The following is a 20272-nucleotide window of genomic DNA, read 5'->3' on the forward strand; positions in this document are numbered from 1 at the left end:
GCTCCCTTCCCATTCTCTTCAGGTGATAAAAACGAAAGAGCTTTCTAGAGGAGTGACAGAGGGCCATGAAAAGTCATGGAGTGTTTGAGGAAGTTAGTGCATTTCATTACTGACAAATGCTTGTTTAAATGTTTGCAGTTACAGGATCTCAAAATGTCTACTTTTACTGTTTGGATGTACTCAAACACAAAACCGGCCTCTTGTCTTTGAATTTGGCAAAAGGGTAAAACAATTCCATCAGTTTGAGCAGTGCCACAAATTCAAAAAGAGCTAGTTAGTCCTGTGGCGGGTCAGGCAACTCAAAGTGGAAAGCAGCTTTGGGGACAAAAAATCTATACAAATTAGCCTACCTTAGGATAGCAGAGAAAGTGATCCTGGCTTGGAGACTTGGGGTAGGCGCTGGTCAGAGCCTCTGAGACAGGAACTTTGAGTGAGCAGGGGAAAGGCTCAGAGGCACTTTCAGTTTTGAGACACCCATTAGACCCCAGGTGAGAGGAACATGTACAAAGGCAGGGAAGGGAATGCAGGAAAATTCCATTCCTTGGTTGCACAAGTCATATTTCAAAGGCCCAATAGCCACAAGGGGCTAGTGGCTTCCATATTGGACAGTGCAAACCTAGAACATTTCCATCCGTGCAGAAAGTTCTGTTGGTCGGCACTGCTCTAAATTAACTGAATGGGGTCCAACAGGAGCAGTTGATTCCTGTGTGAAGCATGCATGAAGAATTCCATCTACTGATACAGATTAGAAGTCAATTTGTGTAAAAACCATGAGAGTAGGTGAGCTCAGTGAGAAGTGTGTCGAGCATGAAGAGAGCTGAGCAGAGATCTAACAGTGTTGACAGGAAGGAAGGAATGGGAGAAATTGACAGTTCCTGAGTGCCTGATGTTTACATGCAACATCTTCTTTACTAAAAGGTAGGATCAACAAGGTTAATTCGCTGCAGGTTGCTCAGCTGGTAAGTGATGAAGCAAATCTGCCATCAAAACCAGTGCCCATTTTTACTTACCAAGAGACAACAGCTAGGAGAGAGAAGCAATAGAAGCCCAGAGAGGGGAGAATTTCAAGCTGAGTTAGGTCGGCTAAGAAGTCCATTTACAAGGACCATGAGGAAAGGCACCATGTGAGTGTTCCTTGTGCATTTGTTCATTTAACAGTCACAGAAACTCAGAAGTACTTACTCTTCTCTCCATTTCACAAAGAAGGAAACTGGGCCTAGAGAGAAAAGAACTAAGAACTGTCCGTGGGTTGGACAACCAGGAGGTTACTGGTCACCCTAACAAGAGCAGTTTCAGAGGAACAGGGAGGCAGGGAGTGTCTCATCCATACTGGTAGTTTGAGCCTTGAGAGGACCTCATCTGAGGGTTAAGTAGTACCAGGAGATGCCACCCAAGGTGAATAGACTTAAATTGGACGCCAGAATATTAAAGCAAATATTGTTTTCAAGGGGCTTTACCCCAACTTTTTTAAGTATGAAAATATGCTTATTTTATCTTATATTTAACAGAATTTGGATTATAATTGCCACCATTTGCTTGTTTAAGATGAGCCTAAGAATGAGCCAGGTGTCTGTCTGTCCATATGTCTATCCACACATGCACATAACTTTTCTATCAGTTGGTACACAATAGGATGTCTCTTCCATTGGACTTTTGCCACATGACACAAAAGGGCAGGGGTGTTTTGTTGAAAATACTAGGAACCCCTACATGTATCTTTTGTGCTGACCTCCCACCTCCACAGCCCCAGCTCAGATGGTAGCCCCAGTTCGGATGCTCACTGGCTTTGTCTCCACTATTTCCTACTTGCTGCTCCCTCCGAACACCCCCTACACACACCCAGTACTAAACTCCTCCTAGACCAAGATCACCTCCCAGGTCTCCGTAGAAAACCCCTGGGACTCACCTCTCAGTGGCTGCATTTGTCACCCAACAGTATAAGCCTGATGAGTTGTAATCCCCTTCTTCTTGTGAGCCCCAAAGACAACATGTCTTTTGTAGATCCCAGCCCTGTTGTTTACTTCCCGATTTGCCCATTTCTTTATTTGCTTTCACTCCTGACAACCCTCTTCTCAGTTCCTAACTGCTTATCACCTTTTGTCATGAATCAAGTACAGTGACTTTTTCAAAAGAACTTTTTATTTGGAAATAATTTCAATTTACAGAGCAGTTGCGAGTATAAAGGGAGTACTGAGAACACCCATACCCCCTCTCCCTAGATTGTTGGTTTTAGTCCAACTGCCTTGTCCTTTACACCCTTTCTCCCTCTGTGTGTGTCTTTTCTGTTCCACTCAATGTGTGTTTCCTAAGAATTAGGGGTATTCTCTTACATAATCACTGACCAGACAGTTACCAGCTTTAGGAAAAGAACACTGATACGATGTGCATATTCTAATTTTGTCAATTGACCCAGTAATGTCCTTTGTATGTTTTCCCCCCTCAATACAGCATGCAGCATAGCTTTCCTCATGTGTCTTAGCCTCTTTTAATCTGCACCAATCCAGGACCTTTGTCTTTTAGGACATTAATGTTTTCAAAGGATATTCTGCCCCCGCCCTTTGCCTCCTTTTTCTTTTTTTTTAAATAGACCTTTCCTAGTTGGGCTTTGGCTGATATTTCCTCATGATTAGATTCAGATTATGCATTCTTGGCCAGAATACTACATAGATGATGTTGTGTCCTTCTCAGGATAGCCCATCTGGAGGCCTACGATGACCATCTCTTTTTCATTGGTGATGATCATTTGGGTCACTTGGTCAAGGTGTTGTCCAATTTCTCCACCATATAATTCAAGTAATTTTTTACCAAATGCGTACACGCTTTAGATTCATATCTTAAGTCTAGGAATTATGATGAATGTTCATATTTGGAGCTCATTAATAAATTGCCACATTGATTATGTGGCAACTTATTCTTTCAAACCACGATTGCAGTGTAACCTTTGTAACATGTTTTTCTCTTTTTTTCTTTATTATTAAAACCTTTAGAAGCAGCAGTGCCCCCATGGGTTGATAGTAATGATGAAGAAACAATTCAACAGCAAATCTTGGCCTTATCTGCTGTAAGTACCTCGTGATTCCCTGTATAGACATACTTTCTTCCTATCATGACTTTATCCATAGAATGTTTTTCTTCTATATAGTATTTAAAATGTTTTGAGATACTAGAACTGTACACATCAACTTTCGCTGGTTTTTCCCCCTAAGTTCCCCCTCCTGCCAAGTTTTAACTTCTTAAGTTCTTTTTTCTTAACAGAAAAGTATGATCTGTTACACAAAATAATTATTTCAGCCTTAAAAGGATTCTTTTATGTTATTAAGATAATCTTTTGAGATATGCTATCATACAAAGTTTCTAGATATCATTCTAGTTCATCTGAGTGAAAAGATTGTATTCTAAATTTTCTCTTTAACTATCATATGTATTTTAAAATGAAATTGAAAGAAATAAACTTTTCTTTGCTGGCCTACAAAGATTTCTCTTGGGATTTCAGAGGGAACATAGTGATACCAGTTAACAGTTGTACAGTACCTGACACTTTCAGAAAGAACTTTCTTACCCATTATCTTCTTTAAGCCTCACTGTACGTTTATGAGGTAGGTAGCGCCTTTTATTGCTGTCGTGCAGGCATGATGACTGTGACTCCCAAATGTGACACTCACTCCTTACATGTGTCTCCACTGGGCTGTGGATTCTTAGTGGGTGGAGAGACTGGCTTTGATCTCTGTCCTCAGCACCTAGCAGCCTGCCTGGCAGGGGACTCAGCAAATAGGGCTTTGACTGTATCAGTGGTTTTCAAGCTTTGTTTTTAATCTACTCTCTTTTTTTTTTTTTTTTTAACCAAAGTCATAAATGGAACTTCAGTCTAGAAAACAGACATAGAGCTGGGCTTTACTTTGCTTCCATTGTCCTCCCCCAGGGCATTTTTAAGATTTTTTCTTTTTCATTAGTAAACCCCTTAAAAGATTTTTTTTAAGTTTGTTTATTTATTTTGAGAGAGAGAGAGCAAGTGCAAGCAGGGGAGGGGCAGAGAGAGAGATAGAGACAGAGACTCCAAGCAGGCTCCATGCTGTCAGCACAGAGCCTCACATGGGGCTTGATCCCACAAACTGTGAGATCATGACCTGAACGGAAACCAAGAGTCAGATGCTTAACCTACTGAGCCACCCAGGTGCCCCTCCATTAGTAAGCCCTTTAAAGGCCTGAGCATCCATTACAAGTTCAGTATGAACACCATGTGTTTTGTTTACTGTGTTATGGCCAAACTTGATGCTGACATCACATAATGCTTATCTCCGGAAGAGAATTGGGACAGTGAGACTGTCATTTGAGGGCAGACATCAGATACTCACAGTCAAGTAAGTCCTCATAGCTCCTCTGTCCCCCAGACCTGTTCCTGTCCTCATCTTCTCCATCTCAAAATAAGACTCCAGTCATCCACCAGTTTGTTCTAGTCACTAACCCAAGAGTCTTCCTTCAGTCACACCCCACCCCCACCCCGCCTGGGCCTGCTGCAACCTGACAACGCTATGTTCCTGATATACCTCTACACCACTTCTCCACTGCTGCTGCCACCACAGCGGTCCCAATGCCATCATCTCCTGCCTTCAGCGTCCCAACCGCTGTCCTATCCTTACCCCCTTCCCTACAAGCTCACAGCAGCCACAGGGGTCCCATTTATGATGTAAATCCCTTCGTGTCACTCTCCCACATAGAGCCTTCTAATGGCATCTCGTCTCGCGTGGGCTAGGATCTAAACCCCTTCCACTGGCTTCGAAGGCCCTTGGCTTTTCATCCCTCACCTCCCTCGTGCCCCACTGCCCTGCGTCCCAGTGTTCCAGCCACTGTTTTTTTCTGGAACACAAGTGAGCCAAGCTTTGTCCTGCTTCAGTGCCTGGTGCTTGCTGTCCACTCTTCCTAGAAGCCCACCCTACACCATTCCACAAGATCTCATCTCAAAGGTCACCTCCCTCGCCACCCTTTCAGTCCTCTACTAGTCACCCCATCTCATAGCCTTAACAGTCTAAACCCTTGTCTGTCTCTTCCCACTCCCCCACCCCACAAGTGGAATGGAAACGCTGTGCAGGCAGGGAGGGACTCCATTTGTGCTGTGCCCTGCTGAGCAGGTGGCACGGTGCCTGGGGCACAGCAGGTACTCAATGGGCATCTGCTGAATGGATGATGCAGTGAACATTGCACACAGACATGCCTGCAAGAGAGCACTCAAGATACCAGCATGACCCAGAGGCTTTGAACCATCTTCAGTACATTCTTTATGGTGGCTTCTGAATGTTTTAAGAGATGGACTAAATTGCTATAGTGAAGAAATAAAAAAAATACAGTAGGTTAAACAAGCTGTGACTTTCCCTCCCTCTTCCCCCCTCATGTAAGAGTCTAGAGGTAGATGGTCCACGTAGGTGTGCTTTTCCCATGAACTCATCTATAGACCCAAGTATTTCCTGTGTTAATCTTATCCTATGCCAGCCCCTAGACTGTTGTCTGCCTTCTCTGCGGTGAAGTCAGCTCTCATGACCGTGCCTGTGTTCCAGCCTGTGGGAACTGGGAAAGAGGATGGTGGGTACACCAGACCATTTGGAAGATGAGACTCAGAAATTGCACCTATCCCTCAGGCCTACATCCCTTTGGCAACTTAGACACATGGCCACTCCTAATGCTGGAGAGCCTGGGAAATCCAGTCTCTGGCTGGGTGGCCACATGCCCAGCTGGAACTCAAGAGTTGTGATCCTGGAAGGGAGGGAGGAAGGGATACTGGGAGATGATTATCAATCTCTCCATCAGAGTTGCTACATTCTCCTACTTGCCAAGCACTAGTTGGGACAATTCAGAGCCTATAGCAGAGTAGACCTTTAAGTTTCTCGTGCTGGGGCACCCCTCAGGGCATCATGCATAAAAAAGAAATTGATAGTACAGCTGTCATTAGGTAGTTGGGAGAATGCAATTCAGAAAATTGTGTTTAGAACCTCCCCTGGGCCAGCCTAGTCCTGGGCCTGGAGGTGGCTGAGACCTGCCCTCCAGAGCCCGAAGGCTTACTGGACATCTGCTAGTGGAGTCACACATAGCATCACTCCCATGCTGAACACTGTCGTGCGGGACACGCAACGAAGCACCAAGGAAAGCGGCATGTCCCTGATTTTGGAGAGGGAAGAGGATGATCTCAGGGCAGCTTCCCAGAAGTGATGACGTTGGAGTGGAGTCATGAGTCTTGGGAGGAGGGTGTGAGGATGTTTGGGGGATGTGGGGCAGGGCTTGACATTCAGGTTTTGTAAGGGGGTTTTGTAAGCATTCGGATATGACTGGACTGCATGGTGCAGGTGGAGGTGTGGATATGGAGCCAGATCATGAAGACCTTTCTGTATCATTCTGGTAAGTTTAGGTTTCATCTCAAAGGCGACAAACGAGTCATTTAAGGGTTTTAGTGACCAGTAAAACACATGTTTTCCTTGCGACAGGGTAGAAAGTTGCTTGCTCTGGGTGGGAGAAATGGGACTGGAGATATTTGCCCCTTCAGCGGCTGCTGTAGAAATCCAGGTGAAACGTGATACGGCAATTTTTAGACTTTGAAATTTTTACATGAGAAGGTAAAATAACTAAACCCTATTTAGGTTCAGATTTGTTCTTTATTGATGTAGGCATCTCAAAAACCAAAAATATGGTTAAAATCTAACACGGGCAAGATATGATGAAACTGATGCTTATAGTAGCCAGTTTCTAAGATTATTTAAGCAGCCAATTTTCTAAGATTATTTTACAGTAGTTTTCACATAAAGATACTCGCTGGAACAAATGTACATTCATATGATTTGAAACTCTGTAATTTCAACTAACTGCATGATTGAACTTCCTGGCCTCCCACAAGGCTCTCTTCAGTGGAGACTGTTAAAAAAATACATGACAGGGGACACCTGGGTGGCTCAGCTAAGTGTCCCACTCCTGGTTTCAGCTCAGGTTGTGATCTCAGGGGCTCCATGCTGACAGGGCAGAGCCTGCTTGGGATTCTCTCTCCTCTCTCTACCCCTCCCCCCTCTCGTGCGCACATGTGCGCCTCTGTGTGCACTTGCTCTCTCAAATAAACTTTAAAAAATAAAAATAAATGATAAATACATGACAGGATTGGTCATTCTCCACTCTCAAGCAGACAGGTTAATGATACTTCAGTGGATTTTGTGGCTGAAATCTTTAGGAGAATTGAATATTTGTCAAACTGGTGATGCACTGTTACATATTAATTGCTGTCTACATTTTTCCCCATGTTTTTCCCCTTTTCATCAAAGGACAAGAGGAATTTCCTTCGTGACCCTCCAGCTGGAGTGCAGTTTAATTTTGACTTTGATCAGATGTACCCTGTTGCCCTGATCATGCTCCAAGAGGACGAGCTGCTGAGTAGGATGAGATTTGCCCTTGTTCCTAAACTGTAAGTAAGCAGTGTGTTCCTGAGCCAGAGCTATGCTGCTCACACAGCACATATTGGCATTTTCTAGTGGCCTTGGTCATATGCAGAGTGTCGGGGCAGAATCCTGGAGTGGGGGCCAGAGCAGTTTCCTGTTCCGTCTTCATGAAAATAGGCTCTGTGGCCCTTCAGCTGGTGTGCATGTGCGCTCTCTCTCTGTCTCTTTCTTTCTCTCTTTCTCTCTTTCTCTCTCTCTCTCTCTCTCTCTCTCTCTCTCTCTCACACACACACACACACACACACACACACACACACACAGCCATAGAATCAAAACTGAGAGTGGGCCTAACAGGAAATTTGGGGTGGAGATAAGATGCGCTGTTTTATCCCCAGTTAGAAGCTAGAACACAGTTTCCGATAGAAACAACCAACGTGCCGTGTCTTCCAAATAAAATTAAGGTCCCCAGGGCTCATTAGGACCTGGCCCACCACCTTTTTACACTCTGGCTCTGCTCTCTAGCAACAGTGTTCTTGTTCTCCTTCCCACCTGAAGTTTTCCTCTGCCCGCAGGCCTTGTTCTCCTCCGAAAGTCTTGCTTGTCCTTCAGCTCCCGTGCAAGCATAATGTCTTCAGGGACACAGCCCTGACCGGGATCAGCAGAGGCCCCCCACGGTGGGTGGGTCTCCTCCCTTCCCTTCTGCCATCATGGGCTCTTGCTCACCTTTTTTAATTCCAATTCCTTGTTTTGAATCTATTGCATTTTTAGTCCATGATCTTTCTTACTCCGTGAGCTTTCCATTATTATAGCACTCTATTCTTTTTGGATGGGTGCAGTATCTTCTTGGTCTCTGAGAACCTAGTTTTCTTGAAATACCCTTTTGTCTCGGTGCTTTTCTTCAATTTTTGTGTTTGTTTTGGGCTCTGTGATTCATGTTGCAGGCTTTCCTTATCCGTCCTTCTTCGTATCTGAAGGCACCCTGCGGAAAGGGCACTTAGAGCTGTGCGTTCCCACAGGCCTTTCGGGCAGGGTGGCTTCCCTGAGAGGACTCCACCTCCTGCCTGGCCAGTCTGAGCCACGCCAGCTGCCTGAGTGTGGAGTGGCTCAGCTCACAGTGAACCGTGGCTCTCTGTTGCATGGAAACACAGTCCCCAGCTGGAAGGGGCAGTGCGGGAGTCAGCCAGCTTGCTGCTCCTCTGGGGCCTCACCACCATGCCTCCTGTCTCGAGCCCGACCTGCACCCGGCCTTCAGAGACGCCTGTGCCTCCCGTCCCTGGTTCTGTCCGAGCGCACCCCGGGTGAACCGGCCCGTTCTCGCCAGCCGCCCTTCCTGCAGGCGGCTTACCACAGCTTTCTCCGGTCTACAGAGTAGATTGCTGCTGGCCCATCAGCCTTTACCCTTCCACTGTGCTTTCCTTGCCAGTTCTCTCTGTCCTGGGGGGTTTGATTTACTTAATTCCTTTTCTATTATTTTAGAATGGCTCAAATCTCATTACAAATCTAATCCTTAGACTGTGTCCAAAATAGCTATTTTGGGGGCACCTGGCTGGCATGACTCTTAATCTCTGGGTTGTGAGTTCAAGCCCCATGTTGGGTGTAGAGATGAACTTAAAAATAAATAGGTAGATAGGTGGATAGATAAAGTAGCTATTTTTAGTGAAGAATATATAAAAAAATTATCAACTGATCTTTTTTTCACTATTATGCTCACAAAACCCTGAGAGTTGGCTTTTGAACAGTTCATGTGTATATATCTGATAGAAGCTCTTTCATCTTGGAATTTGAGGTTGTACCTATTCTGAATAACTGCCTCTTTCTGAGAGAAGAGTAGCAAAGCTCTGGGGTTTGGGTGGGCTTTGTACCTGAAGGCTCCATCAACTTGAAGACCATTCACATCACCTTGGGTCACACAGCGGGCTCTCTGCCAATGCTCTCAGGACGGTCCCGAGACCCTGAGGCAGTGGGGCATGTGGCCCAGGGTTACGCATGGCAGGCATGTGGCTAGGTGTCCACAGCGTTGGTTAGTGACAATTCTGGATGCCTTCTTACTGCTGACAGTAATTTTAGAGTCTTGAAAAGATTGGGAGAATTGGTATTTGGCAAGTAGTATTTCTGGTTTGTTGCTAGCTAGTTAAATGGTCTATTGAGTAATATAATTCCAGTTTCCTATTGCTAATTCTGTTAGGGATCATTTAGAAATTAGGGTTATCATTTTTTATAAGTCTTTACCCGTTAGAAATGCTTACTGAAATATTTGTGGATGGAAGGATGTGATATCTGGCATTGCCTTAAAATATTCCAACCCATACCCAGAGAAGGGCATGTGTGGAAAAGAGAGGGACAGACATGAAGTGTGATTGGCAAAATGCTGGTGATTGCTGGTTAGGTCACAGGTACAGGGGCCTTCTTTGTCCTAGTCTCTCCACTTTTTTTTGTTGTTGAAATTTCCATAATAAAACACATGAGCCATCACACACAAATCTAGGACTCCTGCTTTGGTCCTTTGAGACACTTTTTCTAAGCAGAAGCCATCACTAACCGGGGAACAATTTAGAAAACAAATCAAAACAAACTTGCTCTGTATTTCAGAATGCCTCCTAGTGTGTTAACGCTTCCCTGTGACAGCAGGGCTGGTATGAGACGGGCCCTGCTCTTGCATCACAGACGCCCTCTGAGGTCTTTACTCTGACAAAGCAGAGAAATCACAAGTCCTTTCCGGCCTTGGACTGTGACCTATGCTCATTGTTTCCCAGAGGGTATTCACAGCATACTAGTGCCTGAAAATAGTTCATGAAAGCCTAAGTGATCAGATAGTAGACATTTGGGAGTTGCTAACTCCCGTGGTTTTCTTTATCACAGAGCTTCTCAGAACCTTTATATGTAATCTGCATTGTGACTCTCCAGAGGGTCACGGAGTGTTTCTATAGTGTGCCTCCGTGACCACTTCCTCGTCCATCAAGAGGGAGAAGGTCTGGGAAAGAAAACAGTCCAGATGCTTAGCTTTATTGAGAGAACGAAGATTGCCCGTAATCTGTTGTAGATTGCCGGCATACCTGTTTCATTTTGGACTTTTCATAGAGGTCAGAATTAAGAGTGACCTTGAAAATATTCAGGGAGCTCACTACCTCCTGGGTAGCTAAGCTCCCTTCTGTCTCAACGTGATGTTAACAGTTGAAGATTTTTTAACTTAACTGGGTAAAGAGCCCCAGTTGTTTTCTTTGTTCCCCAGGTGTCTTCATCTCTGTATCCCCTCAACATCCAGGTGCTTACCGGTCCAAAAGTGAGTCCTCCGAAAGGAATGTAAAGTGCTGTCTGCCTGCAGTAGAGCACACTAGAGTGTACCTTGGGTCGCTCTGTAATGCCACCTAATGTTCTGTTAGCTATTCTCACGGCTGCAGCATACTGTTGTTTGCTCAGGTAAACTTGTGCTTGACTGTAACCCCTCGCCAACTGCTGTTAAGCTGGGTCTCCCTCCTGCCAAACTAGTTCCAGGAGATGTTCTAAGAAAAAGAGAGTTGTGAGACCACACGAGGTTGGGACATGCTAACTTGGCATCGAGTAGGAACTTAAGTAAGAGGTCATTATTCCTGTGACCATCTGTGTTGGCAGATAATCTGGCTTATTCGTCCCTGAATCACCTGGCACGGGGTCTGATGCCTGTGGCACTCGGTGAACATTGGTGGAATTAATGAAAGAAAAGATGGGCTGCGTCTAGTAGCACGTCAGCTTCTTATCTAGCCCAGCTTGTGTCGCTAATCTTGTATTTTGCCCCAGTCACTGAAAAAGCTCGTCTCCTGGCCCAGCTTCACCAGTCACAGATGTGGCAACCCTAAGGCAGGTCCTGTCCTCATCCGTAAGCCTGGGTCTCAGAATTTTCTTAGTTCTCATTGATACTCTTCTCCTCCTTCAAAATCTTTTTCAGTTATACTTTCTTCCTCAGGTTTCTCCCCATTCTAAGACCCTGCATCCATCCCTTCTAGTAAACCGGGAGATAGAGACACATTCTCCCACCCTTTTATGACTTGTAGCAACATGTTCTGGGAACACAAAATGCGTGACTCCTCCAGTACGTGTGCCCCTGCACAACTCCGCGGGTCACCAAAGCCATCGCTGGTTCAGTGACCTGGGGGGGAGGGGAGTGCATTTTATGTTTTTGTTGAGTTTTGTTCTGCCTTCCACCCTCGAGATCTTTAATTGCTCTGAGGTAAGCATACTCATCAATGTTTATTATTATTTTATTTAAACAATCACACCTTTATATAGAAAGATTGGATGTATAACATGAAAACTTTTTTTTCACTCACTTGAGACCTAATGCTCCATCACTCCTGAATGCTTTAATGTCTATTTCCTACGAATAAGGCTTCTCCTGCATAAACACCTTGTAACCACCTGAATCAGGAAATGGTCACTTATGCATTATTACCTTCTGATTCTCAGACCCCTTTCAAGTTTCATGGGGTTGTTTTTTTTGTTTTGGGGGGTATTTTTTGAGAGAAAGAGTGAGCAGGGAAGGGGGAGAGGGAGAGAGAGAATCCCAAGCAGGCTCCATGCCTAGTGCACAGCCCAACGCGGGGCTCCATCCCACAACCGTGAGACAGCAACCTGAGCCAAAATCAAGATTCGGGTGCTTAACCAACTGAGCCACCCAGGCACCATCTACCTTTTTCTTTTCTTTCTTTCTTTTTTTTTTTTTAAGTAATTTCCACATCCAGCATGGGGCTCGGACTCACAGCCCCGAGATCAAGAGTCACATGCTCTACCGACTGAGCCAGCCAGGCACCCAACCGCATTCAAGTTTTACCATTTGTCCCAGTGTCCTCTGTACTAGCAAAAGGATCTAGTACAGGCTCAATTGTTGCATTTAGTTTTCATGTCTCATTGGTCTCCTCCAATCTATTGCATCCTATCAAGTGGTGCACGCTGCCATTTTGTCCCATTACTGTCTACACTTTGGTCACTAGATGAAGGTGGTTTCTGCCAGACTTCTTGACTATAAAGTTATTTCTCTCCTCTTTGAAATCAGTAAGTATTTTCTGGGGAGGTATTTTGAAACTCTTTAAAAATACTGCATTCCTCATCAGACTTTGAATGTATTCATGTATTTATTTGTATCTGTATAGACTCATGGTCCTGTTTTATGCAATGGATATAATCTGTTGCTATCATTATTTATTTTGATGCTCAAATTATCACCAACTTGGCCAGTGGGAGCCCATTCAAGTTGGTTTCTGTGTCTTTTTGACTCATCCTCATTTTTTTAGTGCTTTCTTACTTTCTGGTATGAAGTAGTTTAGGCTCATCTTGTTCTTTCCCTGCTGTAACCCTGGAATTGGCTATTTACCCAAAAAACTCTGATTCATTTTAGTGGAAAATGGTATATAGACACCAAGATCTGAGCACTTAGGCATGCTCATTTCTATTGAGGTGTCACTACTCCTTGGTTCACTCAGTGGACAGAGCTGGGGAATATTTGTGTGCTCATGTATATACATATATACTCATTTGTATCTCTACTAAATAAAAACTATGTATCCATAGTGCTACCTCACAACAGGGATCATTCTAGAACTTTCTCTTTCAACGTTTCTCATTCCCTTTCCTGACTGTGAGAAACTTGGTTCCGACTATCCTTAATATTTTTACTTAATTGATCAACCCCCTGCATGTAACCAGTCTTCCATTTTCACCACCACCCCCTTCCCTGCTCAGACATACTCCTCTCTCAGCTCAGGCTGTCACTCCCCATTCCACGCCACCCCCACGTGGACCCTTACCTTACAGGACTTGGTCACCAGCACCCCCTGCCAGGTGATTTTTCACATGCAGACAAGTAACGCCCCTAAACATCTCTTCCCACCTCTGCTAAAACAAATAGCCCCTGCATGTGTTTGTATGTGTTGCGTGCATTCTCAAATGTGTCATTGTCTGTCTTGAAAAGCGTGAGGGAAGAAGTGTTTTGGAGGAACTACTTTTACCGCGTCTCCCTGATAAAGCAGTCAGCCCAGCTCACCGCCCTGGCCGCCCAGCAGCAGGCCGCCGAGAAGGAGGAGAAGAGCCACGGCAGAGACGAAGACTTGCCAATGACAGGTATGCTGGGAGAAGACTTGACTCAGTGTGAAACAAAGAGTTACTGTAAAAATATTTTTAACTCAGAGACTCTCATGAGCTTGTCATCTTGTGTATACCAAAAATGTCATTGTCATCTTCTGGAAAATTCTTTCTTTTCCCGAGGAAAGAGTCATTCTCCTTGCCCTCTCTCTGACCCTGCTCCTACGTCTTCCCCCAAGCTCTCCTTTCCTTCACTTTCTTTTTCTTGTTCTTCGGGTTTTTTATCTCTTCCTTTTTATTTCTCCCTTAGTCACTAGTCCTCTTTCCATCTCTTTCTTGGCCCTTTACCGCATAGCATTTCATAGCCTGTGTCCTCCACCGATTCAGGCCATCGCTTTTCTTGGTTTTTCTGCCTTCTGTTCAAGCTGGTGTTCTCCTCGTACTGTAATCTGTAGAGCTCCATTCCACTCCAGGTTGCCAGTGTCTGACTCAGACCGAGGCACCGTCCCATTGCACATTGCACTCTTGGGACAATTGACCCCTCATTGCTGGGGAAGTGTTTTAAAATATTAGCAACAAGTGAAGATCTGTAATAGCAATTAAAATAAGAATGGTATTTTATGTCACATTTGTCACGTTTAATGAACACCTGTGTATAGGTGCTAATTACAACTAGAGACTTACCTGTTCATAGAATTTTAAATAATTAAGCAAAACCATGTATCCTAAGGCACAGGCTGTACAGACCACTAGAAAAGAACTTGACACTGCATTTAGGGTCAGGGAAGTGGAATGAGGTTGCTCTACACAGTACAATTTGGCATTTTGCATATAAAGAATCCCAGTTGTGTATTATTCTTTGCTTTTTGTTTTCATTAATTTTATTGGGAAATGCCACATAACCAAATACTGCCTGTGTAACAAAACAGGCTTAAGACAGGGTTCGATAAAGACTATACACCTAGTAAGGTTCACAAGGTAGAAAATGCTGTGACTGAGCATTGCACTTTGCTTTGTGCTTTCTAGCATTCGTGACAAAAGGAAAATCTGATAAATAACTGAATTCTCATTATCCTAAAAGAAGGAGTATAACTCTTCCTGAATTTGACTTCGGCTAACACTGAGGTCAAAATTTATTTCTTGCTTGGAAATCTTAAAAGAGGTGCATCAAATAGGATGACCTGTAAAAATATCCCCAAAAGAAAGAGGTTGAGATGGTGTCACCTAGCTTTTTCTTAAAAGCATAACATGAAAGCTCATTTATGAAAATTATTTAGTATCGTCATATTTGTGGCTACTTTAGTTGTTACTATAATATGTATTCGGAATTGAATCAAGCCATTTTTATCTCTTTTATTCTCACTTCTTAGAGGCAGTACGGCCCAAAACACCGCCTGTCGTAATCAAATCTCAGCTTAAAACTCAAGAGGTAATACAGTTTTACATTGTACCTAGTAGTTGATGTCTGGAAGTGAAGTAACTCTGTGTTAACTGTCTCAGATCCTATTTGAAACTACTTATGAATACGGGTCTTAGCTGTTTTGAAGAGGGTTCCAGCAGTTGTACAGTTAGGGACATGTAGCTGAGACCTAAGGCGGTTCCTTGGCATCGGTCATTCTAGATGTGCTCTCAGGAATTGGACCTAATGACTGGAGTGGCCCGAACTGAGGGAGAGCATAGTGGATTCAGGTGGTAGCTCATCTGGTGCCCACGCAGCTGTGTAGGTTAGAAGGCCGGAGAACAGCGAGCATCCGACTAGTGGAGGAAGGACATGAAAGTGATGTTGTGCTAAATGCCACGTAGAAAACCATTCTAAGCTCGTTTGTTGCATTTCAGGATGAAGAGGAGATTTCTACCAGCCCAGGGGTTTCTGAGTTTGTCAGCGATGCCTTTGATAGCTGTAACTTAAATCAGGAGGATCTAAGGAAGGAAATGGAGCAACTGGTTCTTGACAAAAAAGAGGAGGAGACAGCCGTAGTAGAAGGTACCAAACAAAGCAAATAGCTGTGCTCTTTTCCAGTTCCAAAGCTGGTTGTAGAAAATGTCATTCTAAAGCAGATCTACGGACATACTGTAACTTCTGCATCAGAATTGCTTCTCTGCCGTTAGAAGGTAGCTTCTAGCACATGTGACCAGACCTCACATTCCCCTGCCTGACGCATGCACCGGAGTGTAGAGAGGAGAAACTGAGCCCAGAGAGGTTATATGATTGGTCCAAGGCACCTGAGCCCCAAGAACATGGGGACAGCAACAGGCGACAGTGCATGCCCTTTCACTTAGAGACACTGCCCTCCAGCCTTCTGCTTGGGCTTATACTTACATATAGAGGATTCTTTTCCTCACTGCTGTGTGCCACAAGAGCATTGCTTCTGGGAAGGAGCAGGCTGCCTTCAAAAAACAAAAAGAATTTTGAGACAAAGTACAAGTGGAAGGAGGGGAGGCTGCTTTCTTTGGCACATCAGGGTGAACGACTGGCTTTCTACTGGATGAAAAGCAAAGGCTCAGGTTAATCATCATCACATTAAGAGTGTTTATGAAGCCTTCTGAGGTTTCAAATGCACCCAGAGAGTCAGCTATTCACCCGGTTGTACAGAGAGCACCCGTGAGAAAAGTAGCCTCCCAGAGGTGAACCGGAACCCTGTTTGCGCACCATGGAGGGACTCTGGGGGAGAGGCTTGGGAAGGGAGGTGGAGGGAAGAGCTTCTGGGGGAAAGAGAAGGCCAGAGGGGAAGTGAAAACTCGGGCTCACTAGGTGCCTCAGACCCCTCCCACCCCCATCTGTTTTCTGATAAAGCTGGCTGCCGGACCCCTCGCGAGGACAGCACGCAAGAGCCCCACGAGCCCCGCGTGTTGTAGGCAGTCCTAGGGCAGGCTGTGCACCGCTTCCCTTTTTGTCGGCGATGGCTGGTAGCAGAGGCCCCACAGGAAACTGGAAGTCTCCCTGCAACAGGATTCATTAGGTGCTGGCTGGCTGCTCTGAGCAATCTGTTCTTTCACTGAATTCCTGCCCGATTTTTAATTTGGACCACGTAATATTCTTATACATATTCATTATCTTGCCCCCGCACCTAAACTGTAAGTTCTTCAAGGGAGTCACACCTTGTTCTTGTTATCCCCACGGTACCCCACCAACATGGAGTCTGGCACCTGGTAAGCAGCATACTGTGTCCTTTCCCTTGAGGTCCTGCTGCCAAAAAAATTAAAAATTTGGTTTTGGTTTTTCTTTTCTCTATAGCTACTAAGTTTAAGGTTTTTTTTAAAAATAAAAATGGGGGCACCTGGCGGGCTCAGTCACTGGAGCGTGTGACCCTTGATCTCAGGGTTGTGAGTTCAAGCCCCATGTTGGCCATAGAGATCACTTAAAAATGAAATCAATTTTAGCCTTGCTTTTTAAATAGCTGGTTTGTTTGTTTTCTGTTTTTTAACACAACATAGCAGATGCCTTCTCGTCTACATACATACATGCATGTACATACGTACACACACACACACACACACACACACACACACACACACACACACCTATATTGAGTGTCCAAGCAGAAAGTTGCGGTTCTGAATGTCGGCTCGGAAGAGGAATAAACCCAGTGTGAGGGGCCAGGCTTCAGCAGGAGACCTCCTGACTTCAGGTTCTGGTAATTGTTGCCGATCTAGGGAGACCACTGCTAACGTGCTTTCACAGAGACTGAAGCCTCCGGATCTGCCTCCGTCTGTATGTCTGTTGCTATCAAACTGTGTGTTCTTAGGCAAGCCACTTAACCTCTCTAAGCCTCTGTTTTCCACCATGTAAAATGTGCAGCAGTATATCTAGTCCCTGGATTGTTCTCAGGGTGAAAGAAAAAAAGTGGTATGTAGAAAGCAGTTAGTACAGTGCCTGGCCCTGAGTGCTCAAGAAACATTAGCTGTTTTTTTCTGCCATCGTCTTCATTGATAGCAGTAAAAATCAGTTTGCAACCGCATATTAATTATCAATTATCCACTTAAATATAAGGAAAAGCAGAGGTTTTAGTAAAGCAAAATAACACCTGAACTTAGGGCTCTTAACAAGTTTATCTTTCTAATCCTATTTCCCTTTGGTTATTGTTAAAATTTGGTCCACTTTTCTGAGCACACGCAGTGAGGAAACCTGAGACGTTAAACGTTACCATGGCAGGGACTTCCACAGGTAATTATACGCGACCGAATTGTTAAAACTGGCCTTATGAATCTTTACCTTCTCAATTGTTTCTTTCAGAGGAGTCTGCAGATTGGGAAAAAGAACTACAACAGGAATTGCAAGAATATGAAGTGGTGACAGAATCAGAGAAACGAGATGAAAACTGGGATAAGGAAATAGAGAAAATGCTGCAGGAGGAAAATTAGCTCTTTCCTGAAATAAAAGAATAATCCTTAACATTCTATAACTGACATTAAATTCTAGATGATGACGCTCGCTGAATTAGAAGGCAGAGAAGATTGGTATAACTTTATGAAATTCAAAATTATTCTTTTTTCAAGCTGAAACTTGCCTTTTCTGCTTTTAAAAAAAAACATAGGACAGTTATTCTAATATTCAAAAAGAGATGTTTTATGTAATATTTCTTTAATATAAATCTAGTTAGAGATGTTCATGTAGTCAGGATGGTATCTTTGCCACAGAAACACTTTTCCGTGAGGTCAGAATTATAATTTATTCTTCAATTGTGGTTTTCTAAACATTTGTACTTCTTGTTGCATTTTCATTGCTACATACATGTACAGTATGTTACAGTACTTAATGGATTGATAACTATCAAAATGACCAAATTGTACCAAAGAACTTAAAAAGAAGCACTTTCAAGACTATTTTCTTGCTAGATATTTTCTAAAATTCCATCTAGAAACCTAAGGATAAGATAATTGTTAATTTTAATGGTATAAACATCACACAATTTGACATTGAGAAATACTGTGCAAAAACATTTTTTTTTCCCCTCTGGGGCCTTTTCTTTCTTTCTTATTGTTTGTTTGTTTGTTTAACTATACCACACTTAATATTTTTGCTTTCCTAAATTTCCCATCACGGTTTTTGTAGAAAGCGGGGCATTTCGTCCTTTTTATATTAATGATCTTCAAGAAGCCCATTCACCTTCCAGTCTCTTGTTTTTGTGAAAATCATCACCACATATAAATGTTTCAGCTTTGTTTGTCTTAATTAAACTGTCAGTCTTTATAAAAGGGAACTTCACTGCTCAATCCCACCACACTAGCAGGCCCGTGTTCATAGACTATGGTTATTTGAAAAGAACAAGGTGGCTTAATGTCACAACACTTCCAAGGCATTTACTTCCTGAAACTTTTATATTTTGCAAGGAACCTTTATTTCATACAAGGGAAGAGGATTGTGACAATCCTTTATAGGAAAAATGTACATATGTATACTGTGGACACCATAAAAATTAGTCCCTGGTCCTCTGGCAAAGGTATAGTCAATGAGAGAACTGGGTCCAAGAGCTTTGCTCTTGTTTGGAGCTTGGTGTACACGCTTGTGAGTGAACCAGACTGTCTCGGTAGGATCCCTTGGATTATAGCAATAAACGCACGTACTCTACGAAACCACTGACCCCACTGTCAAGGGATTTCCACTGCGGTGTCACAGTTGCTGATTACTGAGTTCGGGTTCAGAGACTGTGATTGGCAACTTCTAAAATAACCCTGTTGAGGGGAAAATTTGGTTTGTTTGTTTTCAATCAAGTTTTCTGGAGGGCAAGAAACACGTAAAATGCCTTTAAGTAACTGAAAAGCCTGGATGTAAGCAGATCAGAATATGATAGCACTTAGCTCTTATATGCACTAGCATTCATATTGTTGAATAAACAGAAAAAAAGCTTTCAGAGAAAGTAAAAAAAAACTTAAAATGACAATAGACATGTTACAGTTATTACTGTCAACTTTACGTTATACTCTTATTGCATTTAAAAACAACCTAACTGCCACTGCTCTATGAAAATAAAAGGATAAAATGATTTTATACACAGCATAAAAATACAGTTATGCTCTATTTTTATGATTCAAATAGGAGTAAAATTATGCTTTTATAAATGACACAGGTAACTGAAGTGTATTCCTTTTTTTTTTTTTAATATTTTTGAGAGAGTGCTTGTGGGGGAGGGGCAGAGAGGGGGGAGAGAGGATCCCAAGCAGGCTCTGTGCTGACAGCAGCGAGCCCGATGTGGGGCTCGAACTCAGGAACCATGAGATCATTATCTGAGCTGAAGTCGGATGCTCAACCGACTGAGCCACCCAGGTGCCCCTGAAGTGTATTCTTTTAAAGGGAGAAATAATTTGTAACTGTGTTTAGTGAAAGATTTGTATTTATTACATGCCTTGGGGGTAGCCAACAAGCTATACTGAGCATAAGAACACGCAAGCTTCTTAGAACGCTGACATGGAAACCTACTTCTTCACTCCGTGGGGATTATACCTCACTACTCAGAGTGCGGCCCAGGAGCCAGCAGTGGCCTGCCCTGGGAGTTTGCTACGATTGCAGGGTCTCGGGCCCGGCCACAGATTTGCTGCCCCAGGTTGCACGTTACCAAGATCCTCTGGGATTAGAATGGGCTTTACAGGGGTGCCTGGCTATTTCAGTCAGTGGGGCGTGCGACTCTTGATCTCAGGGTTGTGAGTTCCAGCCCCACGTTGAGTGTAGAGATTACTTAAAAATAAGTCTTTGGGGGGGAAAAAGGATGAACTTTACAGTTTGAGGCACATTGGACTAACATACTAAGGCACTCAGGGCAGCCAAGGTTGTTGGTGCTTTTTACTTTTCCCTTTCCACTAGCGTCCTTGGATGATGG

General features: G+C 43.8%; 1 protein-coding gene across 1 annotated transcript in view; it reads left to right on the plus strand.

The window, feature by feature from the left end:
- Positions 1 to 19520, plus strand: part of SYAP1 (synapse associated protein 1) — a 30295-nt gene extending 10775 nt beyond the window's left edge. The window contains exons 4-9 of the mRNA XM_027054683.2: positions 2988 to 3061; positions 7293 to 7432; positions 13348 to 13496; positions 14828 to 14886; positions 15294 to 15441; positions 17692 to 19520. Coding sequence (XP_026910484.1) covers positions 2988 to 3061; positions 7293 to 7432; positions 13348 to 13496; positions 14828 to 14886; positions 15294 to 15441; positions 17692 to 17819 — 698 coding nt within the window. The 3' untranslated portion in view covers positions 17820 to 19520. The remainder of the gene's footprint in view (positions 1 to 2987; positions 3062 to 7292; positions 7433 to 13347; positions 13497 to 14827; positions 14887 to 15293; positions 15442 to 17691) is intronic.
- The last annotated feature ends 752 nt before the right edge of the window (positions 19521 to 20272 follow it).

The sequence above is a fragment of the Acinonyx jubatus genome, chromosome X (assembly GCF_027475565.1).
Source record: "Acinonyx jubatus isolate Ajub_Pintada_27869175 chromosome X, VMU_Ajub_asm_v1.0, whole genome shotgun sequence".
Classification (NCBI taxonomy): domain Eukaryota; kingdom Metazoa; phylum Chordata; class Mammalia; order Carnivora; family Felidae; genus Acinonyx; species Acinonyx jubatus.